The sequence below is a fragment of the Colletotrichum graminicola genome (genome assembly GCF_000149035.1).
Source record: "Colletotrichum graminicola M1.001 genomic scaffold supercont1.2, whole genome shotgun sequence".
Classification (NCBI taxonomy): domain Eukaryota; kingdom Fungi; phylum Ascomycota; class Sordariomycetes; order Glomerellales; family Glomerellaceae; genus Colletotrichum; species Colletotrichum graminicola.
In genome coordinates, this window is record NW_007361006.1 from 1,544,559 (window position 1) to 1,561,609 (window position 17,051).

Below are 17,051 nucleotides of genomic sequence, written 5' to 3' on the forward strand. Positions count from 1 at the left end.
CCACCAGTCATCCTTCGAGATTGTTTGCCGCGAGCAATGTTATCCTCGTCCGAAAGTCGAAAGTCGACAGCGAAAGAATAAAGCCGCAAAGCTAACTAAAAAGGTAAATCCAAGACAGCGAGAACGAGGCAGGGATATTCGGGACACTCGTACAACACTCGTACAACATGCGAGACACCTCCAGATATTTTGGAAACACACAACAAGCTGGCACCAGTGGCATTTATAACCTACATTCTACTAAGGCCCCACAAGAAACGAGTCACATCATCTGCAGGAAGGCGGGTTTCTGGGCTGTTGAAACTGCGATATCAAATGCCGTAAAAGTATCAAGCCAGCTACAATAGCGAACCCTATTTCTAGCTTCCACGATCTTGATATGACCGCCGACATGCAGTCAAAATCGACGACTCCCAATTCTGGATCATGCCCACATGTCTGTATGCCTTTATTCAAGAACTACACTCCCGGTCGTTCGGCGATTCTCCATCCAGTCACTCGTTGGTGTCTTGTTCCGAGAAACCATTAAACTTCTCTGTCCAACTCATGAGGTAGATGGTAATGTTTGAATTAACCGAACAATTCGAATTCTAACTGCCTTGTGAAAATTGTTGCATAGATATATAAGTGAACCGGCCATCAACCATCATCAACCGTTCAAGCGCAGACCAACTTGACACTCTTGTAGCCGAACGGCAACAGAGTGTCAGAAACAACACCTCCTTCAACAAGCTTACCAAAGTAGGGGGCCTCGATGCATTTGGTCTTGTTCGTCCCCTGCAGGGTCCCGCTGTCAACCGAGTCGCCCGTGCAGTCGAAGCTAGGGAACACGGAGATGCGGCACTTCTTGAGCGTGGGCTGGTTGAGCTGCCCGATGAACGACGTGGGTGGGTGAATGGGGCAGGCGGTGTCGATGTTCTGGCATATGTTGGCTGTGAGAGACAGCGGGGTGAACGGGCAGAGGAGGTTGGTGGCGAGGGCGCTAACCGCGCAGAGGGGGGCCAGGAAAGGCGTGAAGGTCGCGCAGTCGTTAGCGGCGCGCTGCTGGATGGCAGCGGCGGAGGCGGAACCGGCGAGGAAGAAGGTGAGGGAGAACTAGATTTCTGGTCAGAACCATCCGTGGGTGGTGGTGGTGCGGGAGGGCTAAAGTACCTTCATGTTGGTGTTGGGAAGGGGTTGGTTGGAGAAACTTTGGTATAGGTGATTGGTATGTTGACTTGTACGTGAGAAAGAGTAGAGAGTCTGGAGACTATAGAATGATTGAGAAACTGTTGCCTGATGGTTATTGACAATCGAGATGAAGCCAACGGGATCGTCCTTATATACTATCCGACGATGATATCTGGAGGCAAACATGCTGTAGACGCCAGCTTTCCCCTAGCTCTACTAATGCGGCAATCCCTTACAAGATGCCCTAATGGGTTACATTTCAAGCTACATGCCCAACTAACGACTGCCGACAACGCTTCCAGCCGGAACAGGCAGGTTGAGAAAAGAAAAAAGAAAACCCATTTCAAAGAGATAGATGTGTCTAGATTGCGCTAATAGGAGCTCTAAGTGAACAAAGGTAAGCCTGCACAAAGAAAGCGATAGCGGGAAGGGCCTACAATGACGGGTTGTCAAGACACAAATAAGAGGCCTAGATCGTACAAGTAGATCTTTCAAGGCTTGCGTGGCTGCTGCTAACATCCACAGCCACCGATCTTAAGTCCAAATAGCCTATTTAGGTGGATAATTGGGGCGACCACTCGGCATGCGGCGCTGCCGAACTAGCAATTGTGGCCAATAGCTCTGTAATAGCTTCAATATAGGTAGTAGCTAGGAAATAGGTTCATCGGGAAGCACCGGATTCTGTCTACAGGCCGGAGAGGAGCGTCTACGAAAGGTAATCCCTTGAGCTGTGTTCATTGTGTTCCCCCAGAGAGCCAAGCCCTTAATAGTATGGTCTCTGCAATCTATCATGTCGTCGAATCCGGGGCAGGAATGTTCCCGAGTCCCGACTTGTCTCCTGTGATTAGCGACAACAGAGAACCTGAACCTAGCGCAAGGGGTTCTTTTGTGTTGTCTTGGATTAATCAGCAGCAGAGAATGTTTGGGGGCAGATATGCCAATCAGGTCAAGGGCAAACGTTCGCAAGTGATTATTTACATGATATGAACAAGCCATGTATCGTGAAGCAACATCACTTGGGGGGCATTCCATGAAGTCGAAGGTGGCTTGTTATTTCAATATGGTATTGCGCCACGAGGAACGTCTAAACACAACACTGATCCCGCTCGTGGATCCACAAGCGATGCTTGGCAATATACTCACGCAGGCTGATGGGCTACTCGCGTAACACCACGGCTAAGGACACGGTGGGATTGTTGATAGGGCCGCTCACCAAGCTAAAATGTCCAGCCTGGGCACTGCTACATGTCAAGACTTGAAAACAAAAGTGGAAAAAGAAGGAAATCGCTACTACCACCACATGCTACTACGGTTCGGCATTCTATGATACAGTTGGTTACGATTTCTCGCCGGTAAACAATGCGCAAAAGGTGTATGGGAGTATCACCACAAATCAAACAAGCAGATTTAAAAACCCCAAATTCCATGCCTAGAAAGACGCTTGAAGCATCCTGTCCCTGAACGCCCTATGCTCGGCACACCCTCCGTAATGCGCGTCCGAATGATCCCACTGTCTCGTCATTGCATTATCTGGTCTGCAAAATGCAGTCAAAAGGCGAGGGCGACTACTCCTTCTTGGCGCTATCATCTGCCGGTTTCTCATCGACATCCATCTTGTCCTCTTCAGGTTCAGGGGCCTTTTCCTCGGGCTTTTCGTCAGCAACCACCTTCTCCTGTTCTGGAGCGGGCTCCTCGGCAGCAACAGGTGGCTCCTCGTGCGTGGCTTCATCTTTGGTCTCCTTGGCCTCGGCAACTTCGGCCTCCTTTGCTGGCTGCGGGTCGACTGCTTTGGCAACTTCTGCGGCAGGTTCCGCGGCCTCAACTGTCTCTGTGGTTTCGGCCGAGAGGGGCTCTGCAGCAGGCTCGGTCGATGGCTTGCGCGATGCCGGCTTATCTTCCTTTTCATCCTTCTCGGCAACCTTGGTTGGCTCTGCCTCGACTTCTTCTTTCTTGATTGTCGTCGTGGCCTCCTCGGCATCGACGCTGTCACCCATACCGACATCACCATCTTCGTCCACAACATGCTCCTTCGGTGCCTCGGGTGCGGCCTCCTTCTCAGGGACTGTCTTCTCGGGCACGTCCTCGGTGTCGACGGTTTTCTCCAGAGTGATGTCGGCGTCCACGATTGGCTCAGCATTAGGGGCTTCTTCGCCTTCGGGGGCACCGTTTACTGGTGAGGGGGCTCCACTGTCGGCATCGCGATCGGTCTGACGGTAGTCACCAAATGTGCGTTTCTTGGCATTTCGGGGACGCGTCATGCCATTGGCCTCGTCCATATCTTCGTCGTCGCTATCCTCGAACTCGGCCTCGTTGCGGGTGCGCTGTTCCCAGCGGCGTTGTGTCATGCGCTCATCAGGATGTTCGTCCTCGTCCATATCGTTGAGCTCGGCCTCCTCTTCGTCGGTCATGCCACCAAAGGGCTGGCGAGGCACGTCTTGCATCTGCACAGAAGGAGCAGGCTGGGTGTGTCGAAGGTTGTCAATGACGGCGGCCTTGATCTTCTCGAGATATTCGAAGCTGTTGGAGTTTTCCATGTTGGAGGGGCGAACGTTCAATTCGAAATCGGGGGCGTAGTACTAGTTGCCGGTCAGCCGTGTCCAGGACCAGGACCAGGGAGGGGAACTTACTTCGTAGTATTCATTGTACGGCAGCGTCTTGGGCAGATGCTTGCCGACCAGGACACCGGTCTCGAAGGCCCAAGTCCGGGCGACGTTGCGCATGGTGTATCCACCACCGCCAAGAACCAAGGTCGGGAGACCGAAGCTCTTGACGTAGGCAACGCAGTTGGCGTGGCCTTCCATGCTCAAGTTGAAGCAGCCCAAGCGATCACCAGACAGACTGTCACCACCACACTGCAGAACAACAGCCTCGGGCTGATAGAACTTCATGACGTGCTCGATGACAGGCTCAAAGATGGACTTGTATGATGTATCGTCGATGCCGTCACGAAGAGGGAAGTTGACGGCGTAATGCTTGCCGGTGCCGATACCGATGTCGCGTAGTTCTCCGGTACCAGGGAAGTACTCTCCGTATTTGTGGAACGACACAGTCATGACTCTGTCGGTGGTGTAAAAGGCCTCCTCGACACCGTCGCCGTGGTGGACGTCGATATCGATGTAGAGAACACGCTTTTTGAAACGGAGTAGTTCGAGGATACCGAGGACGATGTCTAGACGGCGATTAGTGATTGAAGGAGGCGACACATCAAGATTGGAATGTAGCGCTTACCATTGACGTAGCAGAAACCACTTGCTTCGCTCTTCTTGGCGTGGTGAAGGCCGCCAGCCCAGTTGACGGCGATGTCGCATTTTTGGCGATTGAGGCGGGCAGCGCCCTCCATGCTACCACCAGCACTGATCCCGCAGAACTCGAAAAGACCATCGAAGACAGGACAGTCATCTCCGACATTGTACTTGCCCTGCTCTTTCTGGTAGGCATCCATGTTGTCGGGGGTGACCTTCTGGAGGAAATCGATGTACTCGTCTGTGTGGAACTGGGTCATCTCTCCTCTAGTGGCTGGTTTGGCACGCTGCTCACGATGGGGGTCAGTGGCTTGGCGTCTACGGCGGCGCGGCGCGAGCAAAGGGTAGTTTTTGCAATTCAACCTACATAGATCTCCATGTTCTTAAACAGGTCATAGTGCATAATCAAGCTGTGTGCCAGGCGAATGCGATGGGGCTTCATGGGGTGACCAGTAACGTAGGCATAGTTACCAATGTCGGAGTCGTAGAAGTAGGCGACTTTTTTTGGCGTCGCGGAGCCGTTGGCCAGGGCCACCGATCCGAGAGGTGACATGGCTTCGGTCGGTGTTCAGTGGGCGATGGTGTACGTCGTCGGCTATGTCTAGGTGAGAGGAGGGAAACTTGGTGGGCGGGAGGGAAGAATGGAAAAGGTGCGAAGGCTGCGAGAGCTCTCTGATCGGCTCGGCCCCAGATTTCCCAAGGCTGCGTGGAGGCAAAGTGATAGGCCAATGGAATAACGCGATTACGGACAGGGGCACAGAGGCTGACGGCGAGGTTGTCGACCAATGAGGAGCGTTGTCGCGTTGGCGGGCAGAGTCGGCAGCACTAATGATCCGGTCAACAGTGTTGTGTGATTCGTCAAAGCGAGCCAGGGGCTGCCAACTGGGCTCGCCCAATGACCGTAACTCGTGGAGCCGACTAGGGAGACAGGGTTGACGTGTGGAGGGGTTGGTTCTATCTGGAGGATAGATAAGTATCTGTACATAGGTAGCTTGCGCACTATCATCGTACCTACCTAGGTAGGTAATCAGTACATCTAGATAGAAGCCATGGCTGTGTCTTGGAGGGGGGTGGTTACGAAGTACAACTTTGGTTAATCTTGGTATCAGGCCGCTTTTCTGGAATACACTAGCACGAAGACATCATCTGGAAACATAAGAATGGCGTTGAGGGGAAGGGTGGTGTGGCTACGTATGGTTGCCTCGACGCTTGGGGCTGTGGCTGGGATGAATGGATGCGGTGTGGCTTGAACCGTGCAACCTCAAACTGGAATTTATGGCCAGGTACCTCCAGTGTAATATCATCGAGGCTCATATTTTCGAGATTCTTTCTCAGTGACCACATGGGAGAACTTATAACTCTATAGAAGCGACTTTTTCATCGGCATCAGAATTAACGAAAATATCTAAAGAGCTTTTTCTTCTCAACTTCGCATTCGTCCCAGGCCGCCTGGTGGCTATCGCTTCACACGTGACTGTTTGTCAGCTACAAGCGGTACGTACCGGACCGGGCTAGCTCCGCCGGGTCCTTTTTCGCCAGGCTGCTCAGAGCTGTCGTCAACAACCCACAACCCAGCTACTTCCATCCACCTCTATCGCCTCAATCCGCCTCCTCCAAAACACCCCTCCAAGCAACCTCATCGCGCGACGCATCTTCGACTCTCACCTACTTCGCACTCAACGAATCTCAATTATCGACTGATACCCTCAGAATGGAGCGCTTTAGGAACATGCTCCAGTCCCAGGGCTTGGGCGGCCTGGGCGGCCAATCCGGGACGGTAAGTGCATCCTACCTTCGGGAACTGCTTCGATAGCTCTAATGACCTGCGTTCTCTCGTCATCATTGACTAACATGCTGCCCCAGGATAATACGCAGCTTATCGATAATTCCGAGACCGTTTACATCTCTTCCCTCGCCCTCCTCAAGATGCTGCGACACGGTCGTGCTGGTGTCCCCATGGAAGTCATGGGTCTGATGCTGGGAGAGTTCGTCGATGACTTCACGGTCCGCGTAGTGGATGTCTTTGCCATGCCTCAAAGCGGTACCGGTGTTAGTGTAGAGGCCGTCGATCCCGTGTTCCAGATGAAGATGATGGACATGCTGAGACAGACCGGAAGGTACGTGGAGGCATCGCTATTGCTTGCTGCCGTGCCTCCTAAACTGACAAACATACTCCGACAGGCCCGAAGCTGTTGTCGGCTGGTACCATTCCCATCCCGGTTTCGGCTGCTGGCTTTCATCCGTCGATATCAACACCCAGCAGTCCTTCGAACAGCTTACCCCGCGCGCCGTTGCCGTCGTCGTCGATCCCATCCAGTCCGTCAAGGGCAAGGTTGTCATTGACGCCTTCCGCCTCATCAACCCTCAGTCGCTCATGCTTGGCCAAGAACCTCGGCAAAGCACGAGTAACCTGGGTCACTTGAACAAGCCCTCGATCCAGGCCCTTATCCACGGCCTGAACAGACACTACTACTCCATCGGCATCAACTACCGCAAGACGGCGCTCGAGGAGAACATGTTGATGAACCTACACAAGCACGTCTGGACCGAGGCTCTGGAGATGAATGACTTCAGACACGAGGCCAACTGCAACAAGGAACGTCTGGAGAGCCTAGTTAGCTTGGCCGAGGGCTACGAAAAGCGCGTCAAGGAAGAGACCGAGTTGACAAAGGACCAGCTCAAGACCCGCTACGTCGGCAAGCTTGACCCCAAGAAGCACTTGGAGGATGTTGGCCAGCAGTTGATTGAGGACAACATTGTGTCCGTATCGAGACAAATGATCGACAAGGAGGCGACAATGCCCAAGAAGGATGCACCCGCAGGTACCAAGGACCACTCAAATGGCGATTCTATGGATGTGGAGGAGGAGTTGTAAACGGGAAAAGACCATGATTCAGGGACGGTCTACAGGCGAAATACCGGAACTTTGCCAGCACTGTACGATTAGGCGTTTGGGAGGTTGGGAACGCAGCATCTAGAGATCCCGCCAGGCACAAGACGACTATGAACTCAGCACGGTTTGAACGAAACTGCTCTAGTCCTCCAACTTGTTGTAAATTTGCAGTGGCATTATGGTCCTGACTGTCACTGTGTTCCGACACAATGCTGCCGACAGCTCTTTGTGGGCTTGCTTGGCATACTTCGGGCCGAACAACCACGTTCAAAGCCGGGGTCCACTGCCGTTGCCTAGTGTTATTCGAATGGCACTGACCCAGAATGAACCGGAAGCTTAGGCGCTGTTCTCATGGGCATTGTTCTGAGATAATGACACTGCCTCCTAGGCTCCAGTAGGACAAGCCAATCTTATCGACTACTTATGTCCAGCTCCAACGTCGTCAACCAAGGGATAGTTGACATGAAATGCAGAATACGACTTGCTTGCACTCAAACCTCAAGTCGCGGCCAACATAAGCGACACGCCACTTGCTGTCCAGTACGACATGACCTCTCTCTATACCACGAGGCATTCTCGCTGGGCACCTTTCTTTTCGTTACCATCGTTATCTAACTTGACATCTGCCAAGGTCAATCATCGTCGGTCGTCTTCGACCGTAGGCCTTTTCAACTTTCATCTCTACAATACTTCCACCAACCCGGGGCAACAGCGTAGACGAACACCCAAGGAACTTGACATCGTAGAGGCGTTAAGGCTGCCATTTGGACAAACCCGCCAAAGCATCAAAAACATAATGCCCATGCCCTCATCAAATTCGAATTGCATTGATCGGAGCCCGTTGCTATGCAGCCAACTAGACGATTCACTCACCTGGGAGAACGAGTCGTATTCCACATACCAAGGCGACACCGAAGTGAAACATCTGTCACGTTCACGCCCGCCACCGCAGTTGCCCAACCAGGGCCAGATGACGCCGGCATCGACCTACCAAGTCCTTCACCGTATCGGCCAGACCTTCTCCCACGTCCAGTACGCCGTCTGCGGCGCCGCAGCCATGCTGGCATACGGCAACTACGCCTGCATCTGCACTCACGTGAGCATCGTGTGCCCGGCCTACGCCAGAGACGTCATCAAGTCGTGGGCCGCAGCTACTAGTGACATGCTGGTCTATCCAGGCGAACCGGACATCATTGGCATCGCAGACAATGATGGAGACGTCTGGAAGGTCAAGATAAAGCCCATGCCCTACGACGGCCGCTCTGGGACGCTGCCCGCAGTTGAGATGGGCTTTGGCGCAGACAAAGCTCTGACGAAAATTCTGACGATGCCGGCGCTCGTGAATCGGATAGCTGCCGCGTATGCGCTCGGAGTCGGCCGGCCTGCCACGAAAGTGGTGTACTTGGATGACGTGGCGGGCGACTTGATCTGGCTGCTGAGCCGGATCTGCGAGGACGACCGGCCAGAGCAGCAGCTCACGAGCCAGGGCGTTCCCGCGATTAGGAGCCCGGAGTTCTGGATCGATTTTACGAGTGCATATCCCGGACTTGCCGGGCTCTTTTATGACGCGGGGCTTCGGGCTGGTCTCGCTGAAAGCGTGAGGCCGCAAGTCGAACCGCCGATACCGGCGGCAAAACCGGAAGATTCGCCGCTGCGAGAGGGCGGCAGCGGCCCATGGAGAATGAGGCGTCCCACACCTGGCTCCATCCTTGGACTTCGCCGGCGTCGCCGGGAGGGGCCGAACATGACGAGGGCGGAGGCCAGGAAGGTTTTATCGGATCCGCCATTCTGGCAAAGGTCGTCCGGTCGCTGGACGTCCAGTCAGATATTTCGCCGTCGACGCGAGATCGAGAGTTCGCCCTTCGGAGAGCCCGTGTCGGGTTTTGGCACCAGGGCCTCTCACTTTTTGTTTGGCGACTCCAACAAGTTGACGAAGGCTCCGGGGAGGCGGCGATCATACATGGCGTTGCTCTCTCGCGATCAGTAATCAAAATACAACATGAGGACAAAATACATTTGAAATCACATTGAACTGCCGGATGATGCAAACTCATCGTAACAAAAGAATGTAAGCATAAGTTAGTCGGGCGATAAAGATCCCTTGACCACGTTCGCGATCGTAATCCATTTGGAAATCGATCCACGTTGAGTTGAGTCGGAGTTGGCGAAGTGGTAAATGCGAGCACAAACAGTCATGCCAATTTTGAATACCGGGCTGACGCTTCAGAAGTTGTGAAGCCTCGCAGCCGGATATAATTGTAACAACAATATACGGCCAAGTCTGGTGAGCCCGGCCCAGCCACGAAGTGGTGTAGGCGGGCAAGGTGGAAGGGTCACAGCCATCCCACCACTGCCCACCTTTTAACAAAATAATGAGTTCATCACCGCTTTTACCCTCACTAATCACGCGCGGATAAAAGTACCGATCGACATCTTGTGATACCAACAAGTTGATATCGAAAACTGATGCCTAGCCTCCATCAGTCAGGCCAAGCTCCCGTACTGCCAAAGACCACTTCGGCATTCATTAGCCGTTCTGTTTGTTTCTTCAATGACGTGGATTGGACTTGTTCAGGTTTCGATTTATAATCTAGTTTGATTTGACTGTATAATGTCTATACTTGCTTTGGCCACTAAGTGGGACATAATTTGGAAGAAAACAGACGAGGGGAGACAAGGGGTCAAACTCGTTTGATCAGAATTATAGTATACCCGAGATCTGGTAGCATTCACTCCGGATATGTATGCAGGCTATCAAAGCAAGCCAGTCCTCAACATTGTAACCCCTCTATTCAAAGATTGTTTTCCTCGGCGGAGACCGTTATTCTATGGAGCAAAACGACAACGTCTAGATCATGATGGAGAACCTGAGGAGATCAGGCCGACTTTGTTTTACAAAGAAATAGAAGATAACGCGGAAAGCTCGCAACCGCTCTCAGTAGAGTGTCATCTAAAGGGCAGGATCAGTACTACGGAGAGGAAGGTCCAAACCCAATCTTCAGCTGGTCGGCTTAATACCTTTCGGAAGAAACGTAACGCCACCCGAAAAGCCAAGAGAAGCGGCTTTTCACCTGCACACTGGTCAAATTCAAAGATCTCCTTCCCTTCGACCTTCATAGATTCATGGCATACTGTGCTGCTGACATTGTTGAAATAGTAGCATAGAACGTCACTTATCCTGTCAATGCAGGCCCCTTCCCCCATTTCGACATCTTTCGGCATCCTCACGCTACTGCGAGGCGATATATAAGCAGTATACGACCACACCCAAAGTGAGATGCAGGTGAAAAGGTACGCCGGATGATGGTGGACTTATATTCACTGACAGATAGCCTTAGCACGAACATGCCCTCCATTAGTCGGTAAAATAATGAGCATGTCGTCTCATACCAGATGCATACATGACCCTCGACCCTATGCAGCAACGGTAAACTTGGCCAAGAAGCAGCATCTCACAAAGAGAAGCGGGTTAGCTCTTAGGAGATGCTTTCTCCTTTGAGTAAAGGGTAGGGTCTTGGAGTTTCTTGGTCATTTGCCCTCAAGCGATTTTGCAACCACCAGATTTCGGTTCCAAAACTACGGATCGTTCCACAATCTCGGAGGTCTAGAAGGCGTTAACACGGTCTCATCCGGGGAAGATGTCCCGTTAGAGCCGCCCTATATCAGGCGTGCGACGCTCATTCCACAGGACGTGGTGTCGAAAGAGGCCCAGTGCATATGCTGTAGTCGTTGTTAAGGTGCCAATCTGGGAGAAATGGCTTCATTGGAAAGCTGACGCCACGTCGGTTCGTCTTTTCCGAACACATAGAGTTATGGGCAGTATCGGAATAGTCTTGCATGCATTGTAGGCAGGCACAGCAGGTTTGCCTGCAGGCTTGGAAGTCTTGTCACCCGTTAGTTAGAAGGCTTGCTTACCTGCCGACATGGGTGATCACCCCCAAAGCTCTGGGGTTGCCAATAATAAGCACCGTGCCGCAGTGGGACATTTCGATTCTCATGAGGGCCGGGGGGTGGCGCCGATTAGTGTCGGCTTGTCGGTGCGATCTTGCAGTGGTGGCTTCTGGTGTCAAAGGCTTGTCTCTTGGTAGGAGTGATCGATGTAGGGGATGGCAAAGTACCATCGTCTTTACCAATATCAATGTGGCTGTAAACCCACGTACTGAGATCCATTTGGACTTGAGAGTAGATGTGCCGCACAGCTGCTCACCACAGTGTCTACCAAGCCGGGAGCCGGCTGAGACCGCCACAGAAGACCGCCAGTCTTGACGACGAGTGAAGTTTCGTGACCAATGTGACATGATTCGGAACCTGTGAATACACGGGAGAGTGCATCAAGATTGATAGAATTTCGAGCATACTCCAAGATTACCAGTTTTCTACGTTGCACTTACGTCTTGTGTCCATAGCTTTCTTGATGAGCAGTTTGTGAGAAATTTGGTTTGGGAAGAATTTATTGCCATATCGTTCAGAGAAGCTTCCGCTCTTATTCCGGTATGCCCGTTACCCCCTTCATCATTTTATCATGGTAGATAATTCAGTCGGTATTCAATGGTCATCAGCATCATCCGGCCGGATACAGGGGGCCAGCAAGTTTGCGAAAGGTGTTGTCTGGACTTTTTTCCGACGCAGTCCTCCGGGCCTCTAGTACTTGAACCACTCAGGGGTCTTGAAGCGCGATACTTCTTATGCAAGGCGGCAGGAAACGATGTAGCTGCAAGCGTTATAACTGGACATGGAGCCTTTTTTTCTTCTTCTTCGGTGGCAGGGACCCGTTGGGTCGGAATCCAGCTTCTAGAACAATATAGGAAACGGCTTTCAGGTCCGTAATCTCAGAAAAGATAAGCAGCAGCAGTGGTTTTTCGCGGTAGCATCAAGTGACCACAAGTTCCTGGAAATGCGAGCGGACTGGATTGCCCCAGTGTGGCGCTGGATGTCGGCCCGTCTAAACCAGAGCGAATCCACTCTGAGAGTGACCAGTAGCCGTGGCTGAAATTTCAAACACGTCCTGATGTTTGCAGCTTCACGTGAAGCCCAAAAGCAGGTGAGCGGTTGGTCAACCGAGACGAATTGAGCCAGGCCGAGGAACAGGGGCAGCCAACCAACAGTGCAATGAGTAGGCCAACAGGTTAATACGAGTTCGCGTTGTTGGGTCGCGTGTTCCCATGTGTCCTAGCTTCGTCAGTCTTCCTATCGATTTTGGTTGTGCCACATCGTGGGGATCGTCACCAAGTCATCACGAAGCCGGCAAGGGAACCGGAGAAGGATTCCTTTGCTGGGTGGCTTGCAGCAGCTGAGGATACCAGAAGGACCCGCAGTGCATCATCGCGATCCTATGAGAGACTGGATATACCGACTCCCAGCCCATTGTTCACTGTGGAAACAAGCAAAATAATGTGTCAATTCTTGCGACAGGTCAACGGGTTGTCATTATACTAGTGTTCACCGTCTGTCAGGATGCAATATGAGGCATTGATTGCTACCCGCAATTTACAGCGTTTCCGTTTTTGCGACGCAGATGGGCGGATCCGCTATCGCAGACACTTGACTCAAGAGAGTTTAGAGGCGTCTTGCGGACCAAGTTGCCGTATTGGGAAAGATTTTAGCGCGGAGGAAGGCGGCCCGTCTACCAGATAGGAGTAGTGTCGTGGCTGTAAGGATGAGGAGATGATTCGAGGTGCGTATTGGACGGACATGGAACTTGGACCTTTGCCACCACAGTCAACAGCTCGCATTCTTCCCCGCATCACTTCACGCACCTGGTTTGGGCAGGCTGTTTCCATGGGACAAGGGAATACGTGCCTTCGTGGGCGTAAAGGATTTTTGATATGGTGTCGAAACTACCATGTCTGCATCCGCGATAATACTCCAGCCCTTCATGGCTCCTTGCTAGTTGGCTAGCGCTAGTTGTGACATTTGTGCCCTTCTAATGCAAGATGCCGGTTACCATACCTACTACGGTTGAGATAGTTAGCCAAGGCGCTTTCCCGTAAGGTTGACCATCCACTCTACATATCTCATGTGCTTCTCGGACATGTCAGTTCTCAGTTAGTCCTCAGGCAACAAAACATGCTGGGGAGATCAGCAAATGGGCCTCAGTTATTGTTACTCATAGAGCACATGGAAAGACGGGCCGGTAGGAGTCGACTCCGAATCCTCTCATTTCGACCCATTATGTCCTAGGTGGTTCGGCGTTTGCTGTCTCCAGATCTGATCTCCAGCATTTCGCTCCCCCGTCCAAAATCACCCCAGCCAACCCTGCATACCACCTGAGTGCGTCCGCATGCGCTGGTTTTGTCCCCTGTCTACTGCAGGGTGTCGGAGCCTGGGGGCGGGCACACCAACGAAAACAACTCCACTGGTCAGCGATCATAGTTCGCGTTCCAACAATGGCGAAAGTAGCCAGTGATTGCCGTCGGGGAAAGACTTAAAAATGTTACGGATAGGTTGCACTTGCAAGCGGACTGGGCAAACCAGCCTGGTCGACTCGGGGCAAGACGGGCAGCGTTTCCATAAGCCCACCCCCAGATCCAATGATAAACCTTTTGTTGACATTTCCGGATCTCTCCAGCGTGTCTCCACAAGGGCCGTTGTTGGTAAACAGTTTAACGCTCATCATCCCTGGCACCATGCGGAGTGCGGAGCCCGTCGACCCGCTCGCTGATCTGGGGGAAGGGCATGCTAAAGATCAAAGGACGAACCGATGGTTCTCTGTCTTCTCGTTTACATGCTTCCTTTACGCCGATCACTTGACCTCTGAGCCCTTGATGGCACGTCTCATTTAGCACCCCTGCTCGTCTGTGCTCTTAAAGTTGGATAGCCGAAAACTTATGCTCCTTCGTAGACACGGCAAATACACTCAACTCCTCACTTATACGCACACCCAGAGTACGGCATTGGATGAACCCCTGTTGGAGACAATTGGGGTTTCTCCACGTGCTAAGGCAGATAGATAGATATAATGGTAGGCTGGACTTAATCAACGCCCTTATGGATAGCTTGAAGAGAAGTGCGCATTTCCTCTGGATTAAATCGCCATGCAGCCATTACAGGAGCTTAGGGAACGATCAGCCGGTCCCTGATATGCTGTGACAAGGGGCCGACGGGGAGGGTGGAGGAAGGTGGTGCAACCACCACCGATCTGCCCACAAGCAATATAGTATTACTCCAGGGACGATTCGCCTAGTTCAGCCGCTACTTCGGTCCCATGTGGGAGTGGTAGTGGCTTGTCCTCCCACGTCGAGCAGGGGTGGGTGGCAGTCTCGCAACGGGCGAGCTGATCAATGGGCAATTTTTGGGCACCGCTTCTCCTCCATCGGCATCTTTACTACCCATTCCCGTCAGAGTCACCCCAAGGTATTGTGGCGAGGCTGGCCAAACTCATAAAACCTCGGCGTGTTCCCGCGATCCCTGGTCTGCTTGTCTCGGGCTCTCCATCCTCTTCCTCACCTATCCGCCTCTCGCTCCGCCTGGACTTCCATTGCGCGCAGCTCTGGCTCGTGGGTAATCAGCAACCTCAACCTTGCCCTTCTCCGTCGTTAACAACAACGTGCCACATATCGCAACTATGAGCGAGAAGATCGACGCCGTGGACACGGTCCACGTCCATGACAATGAGTCGGACAAGGCAAGCTATTATGATGCCCTCACTCGGCCTCTGTCTCGAGGAACATGGACTAACATGCCGTTTTTGTACAGAAGGAGATCGAGACCAGGGTCGTCACTGGCTCCGAGGCCTTCAACGAGGCCATGATCAAGGAGCCCCCCAAAGCCTGGAGCAAACCGCAACTCTTCATCTACGCTTTCTCACTCGTCGGTTTCTTCTGTTCGACCATGAACGGATACGACGGGTCCCTCATCAACAACTTGCTGCAAAACCCCTCTTTCAAAGAGCGCTACGGCGCGAAAAACGACGGTATCTGGGCTGGTATCATTTCGTCCATGTATCAAATCGGTGGTGTCATTGCCTTACCCTTCGTCGGTCCTGCCCTCGACACCTGGGGTCGTCGAATCGGTATGCTTATTGGTGCCGGCATCATTGTCATCGGAACTTGCGTCCAAGCCACTGCCAATGGAACCAGCCAGTTCATGGGAGGTCGATTCCTCCTTGGTTTCGGCGTATCCATTGCCGCTTCCGCCGGTCCCATGTATGTTGTTGAGATCAACCACCCCGCCTACCGTGGAGTTGTCGGTGCCATGTACAACACCCTCTGGTTCTCCGGTGCCATCATTGCCTCCGGCGTGGCTCGAGCCGCTCTCGACATCGAGGGTGATGCCTCATGGCGCCTCATCACCTGGATGCAGGCCCTGTTCTCCGGTCTTATTTGCCTCTTCTGCATGTGGATGCCCGAGTCTCCCAGATGGCTTTTCGTCAACAACAAGAAGGAACAGGCTGCTGCCATTCTCGCCAAGTACCACGGCAATGGCAATACCGACTCCCCCTGGGTCAAGCTCCAGCTCCACGAGTACGAGGAGCTCCTTAACATGGACGGTGCCGACAAGCGCTGGTGGGACTACCGTGCTCTTTTCCGAGACCGTGCTTCCATCTACCGCCTCAGCGCCAACGTCTGTATTTCTATCTTCGGTCAATGGGCCGGTATGTTCTGTCATCTTCTAGTGGTATTGATGAGTGTTTGGGGGCAAAAGCTAATCACCTCCCAGGCAACGCCGTCCTCTCGTACTTTCTCGGCAGGCAAGTTTGAATGAAATCCCATTGTTGACAAATACAACAAGTATTAATATTATCTTTTCTAGTGTTCTCGACACAGCCGGCTATACCCACCCCATCCAGCAAGCGAACATTACTCTCATCAACTCCTGCCAGCAATTTGCTTTCGCCATCTTTGGTGCCCTTCTAGTCGACAGAGTCGGTCGCCGCCCTCTCTTGCTCTTTTCCTTCGCCGCCTGCACATTCGTCTGGCTTGGCATGACCGTTGCCTCCGGTATCCTCTCCAAGTCCCAGATTGGTGAGACCGATGGTGGCAGCCCCATCTTTGACAACCCAGCCGCCTCTCAAGCGTGCTTGGCCATGATCTTCATATTCGGCTCCGTCTTCTCCGTCGGTATTACGCCCCTACAGGCCCTCTACCCCGTTGAGGTGCTCTCTTTCGAGATGCGTGCCAAGGGTATGGCGTTTTCCAACTTGGCCGTCAACGCCGCCGGTCTCCTCAACCAGTTCGCCTGGCCCGTCTCTATGGAGAAGCTTGCCTGGAAGACTTACATCATCTTCACCATCTGGGATGCCGTTCAGACTGCCGTTGTCTTCTTCTTCATTCCGGAGACCAAGGGCCGCACTGTGAGTTCTCTTGTATATCCTTCAATATTTTCCAGTCGCATACTAATGATTACGAAAACAGCTCGAGGAGCTTGATCACATCTTTGCTGATCCCAATCCCGTTAAGGCTTCCATCCGGAAGAAGGCTGTGGCTGTTGACCGCTACGGCGATGTCGTCAACGTTCAAGACGTCTAAGTGTCTAGCACATTCTTTTACGCGAGTATTATTTCCTAGAGGTCGACTGAGTTGCGTCTGAGTTTATCGTGAGAGTAACTCTACATCTGATATCAGGTGGACTTGGAGATCATGGGAACGTGCTACTTTTTCATGGATGGTAAGCAGCATGTAGGACCTCTCATGCAGCGACAGCTGACTTTTTTTGATCACTCACCTCAATTGCGATACCAATATACCACCCTTTATTTAGAGGCACAATGATTTGAATGCTGTCCGTTTTCCACCAGGTTGTCTTGC

At 52.5% G+C, this 17,051-nt stretch overlaps 5 protein-coding genes across 5 annotated transcripts; 3 read left to right on the forward strand and 2 right to left on the reverse strand.

Annotated features, from left to right (window-relative positions):
* Nucleotides 1-657: 657 nt before the first annotated feature.
* GLRG_00899 (uncharacterized protein) lies at nt 658-1,158 on the reverse strand (the record flags this gene model as incomplete). The annotated part of the gene is made up of 2 exons (XM_008091584.1): nt 658-1,095; nt 1,153-1,158. 2 exons carry the CDS (start codon nt 1,156-1,158, stop codon nt 658-660), a joined length of 444 nt encoding a protein of 147 aa, XP_008089775.1.
* Nucleotides 1,159-2,735: 1,577 nt separating this feature from the next.
* Nucleotides 2,736-4,965, reverse strand: GLRG_00900 (histone deacetylase domain-containing protein; the record flags this gene model as incomplete). Its single annotated transcript, XM_008091585.1, has 4 exons — nt 2,736-3,746; nt 3,798-4,339; nt 4,399-4,699; nt 4,780-4,965. 4 exons carry the CDS (start codon nt 4,963-4,965, stop codon nt 2,736-2,738), a joined length of 2,040 nt encoding a protein of 679 aa, XP_008089776.1.
* A 1,158-nt stretch (nt 4,966-6,123) lies between these two features.
* On the forward strand, nt 6,124-7,287 carry GLRG_00901 (Mov34/MPN/PAD-1 family protein; the record flags this gene model as incomplete). Its single annotated transcript, XM_008091586.1, has 3 exons — nt 6,124-6,189; nt 6,276-6,529; nt 6,594-7,287. The coding sequence occupies 3 exons, from the start codon at nt 6,124-6,126 to the stop codon at nt 7,285-7,287; spliced, it is 1,014 nt and encodes a 337-aa protein (XP_008089777.1).
* A 988-nt stretch (nt 7,288-8,275) lies between these two features.
* GLRG_00902 (uncharacterized protein) lies at nt 8,276-9,292 on the forward strand (the record flags this gene model as incomplete). Its single annotated transcript, XM_008091587.1, has 1 exon — nt 8,276-9,292. One exon carries the CDS (start codon nt 8,276-8,278, stop codon nt 9,290-9,292), a length of 1,017 nt encoding a protein of 338 aa, XP_008089778.1.
* Nucleotides 9,293-14,869: 5,577 nt separating this feature from the next.
* Nucleotides 14,870-16,772, forward strand: GLRG_00903 (uncharacterized protein; the record flags this gene model as incomplete). The annotated part of the gene is made up of 5 exons (XM_008091588.1): nt 14,870-14,905; nt 15,001-15,898; nt 15,964-15,979; nt 16,057-16,597; nt 16,659-16,772. The coding sequence occupies 5 exons, from the start codon at nt 14,870-14,872 to the stop codon at nt 16,770-16,772; spliced, it is 1,605 nt and encodes a 534-aa protein (XP_008089779.1).
* Nucleotides 16,773-17,051: the final 279 nt, after the last annotated feature.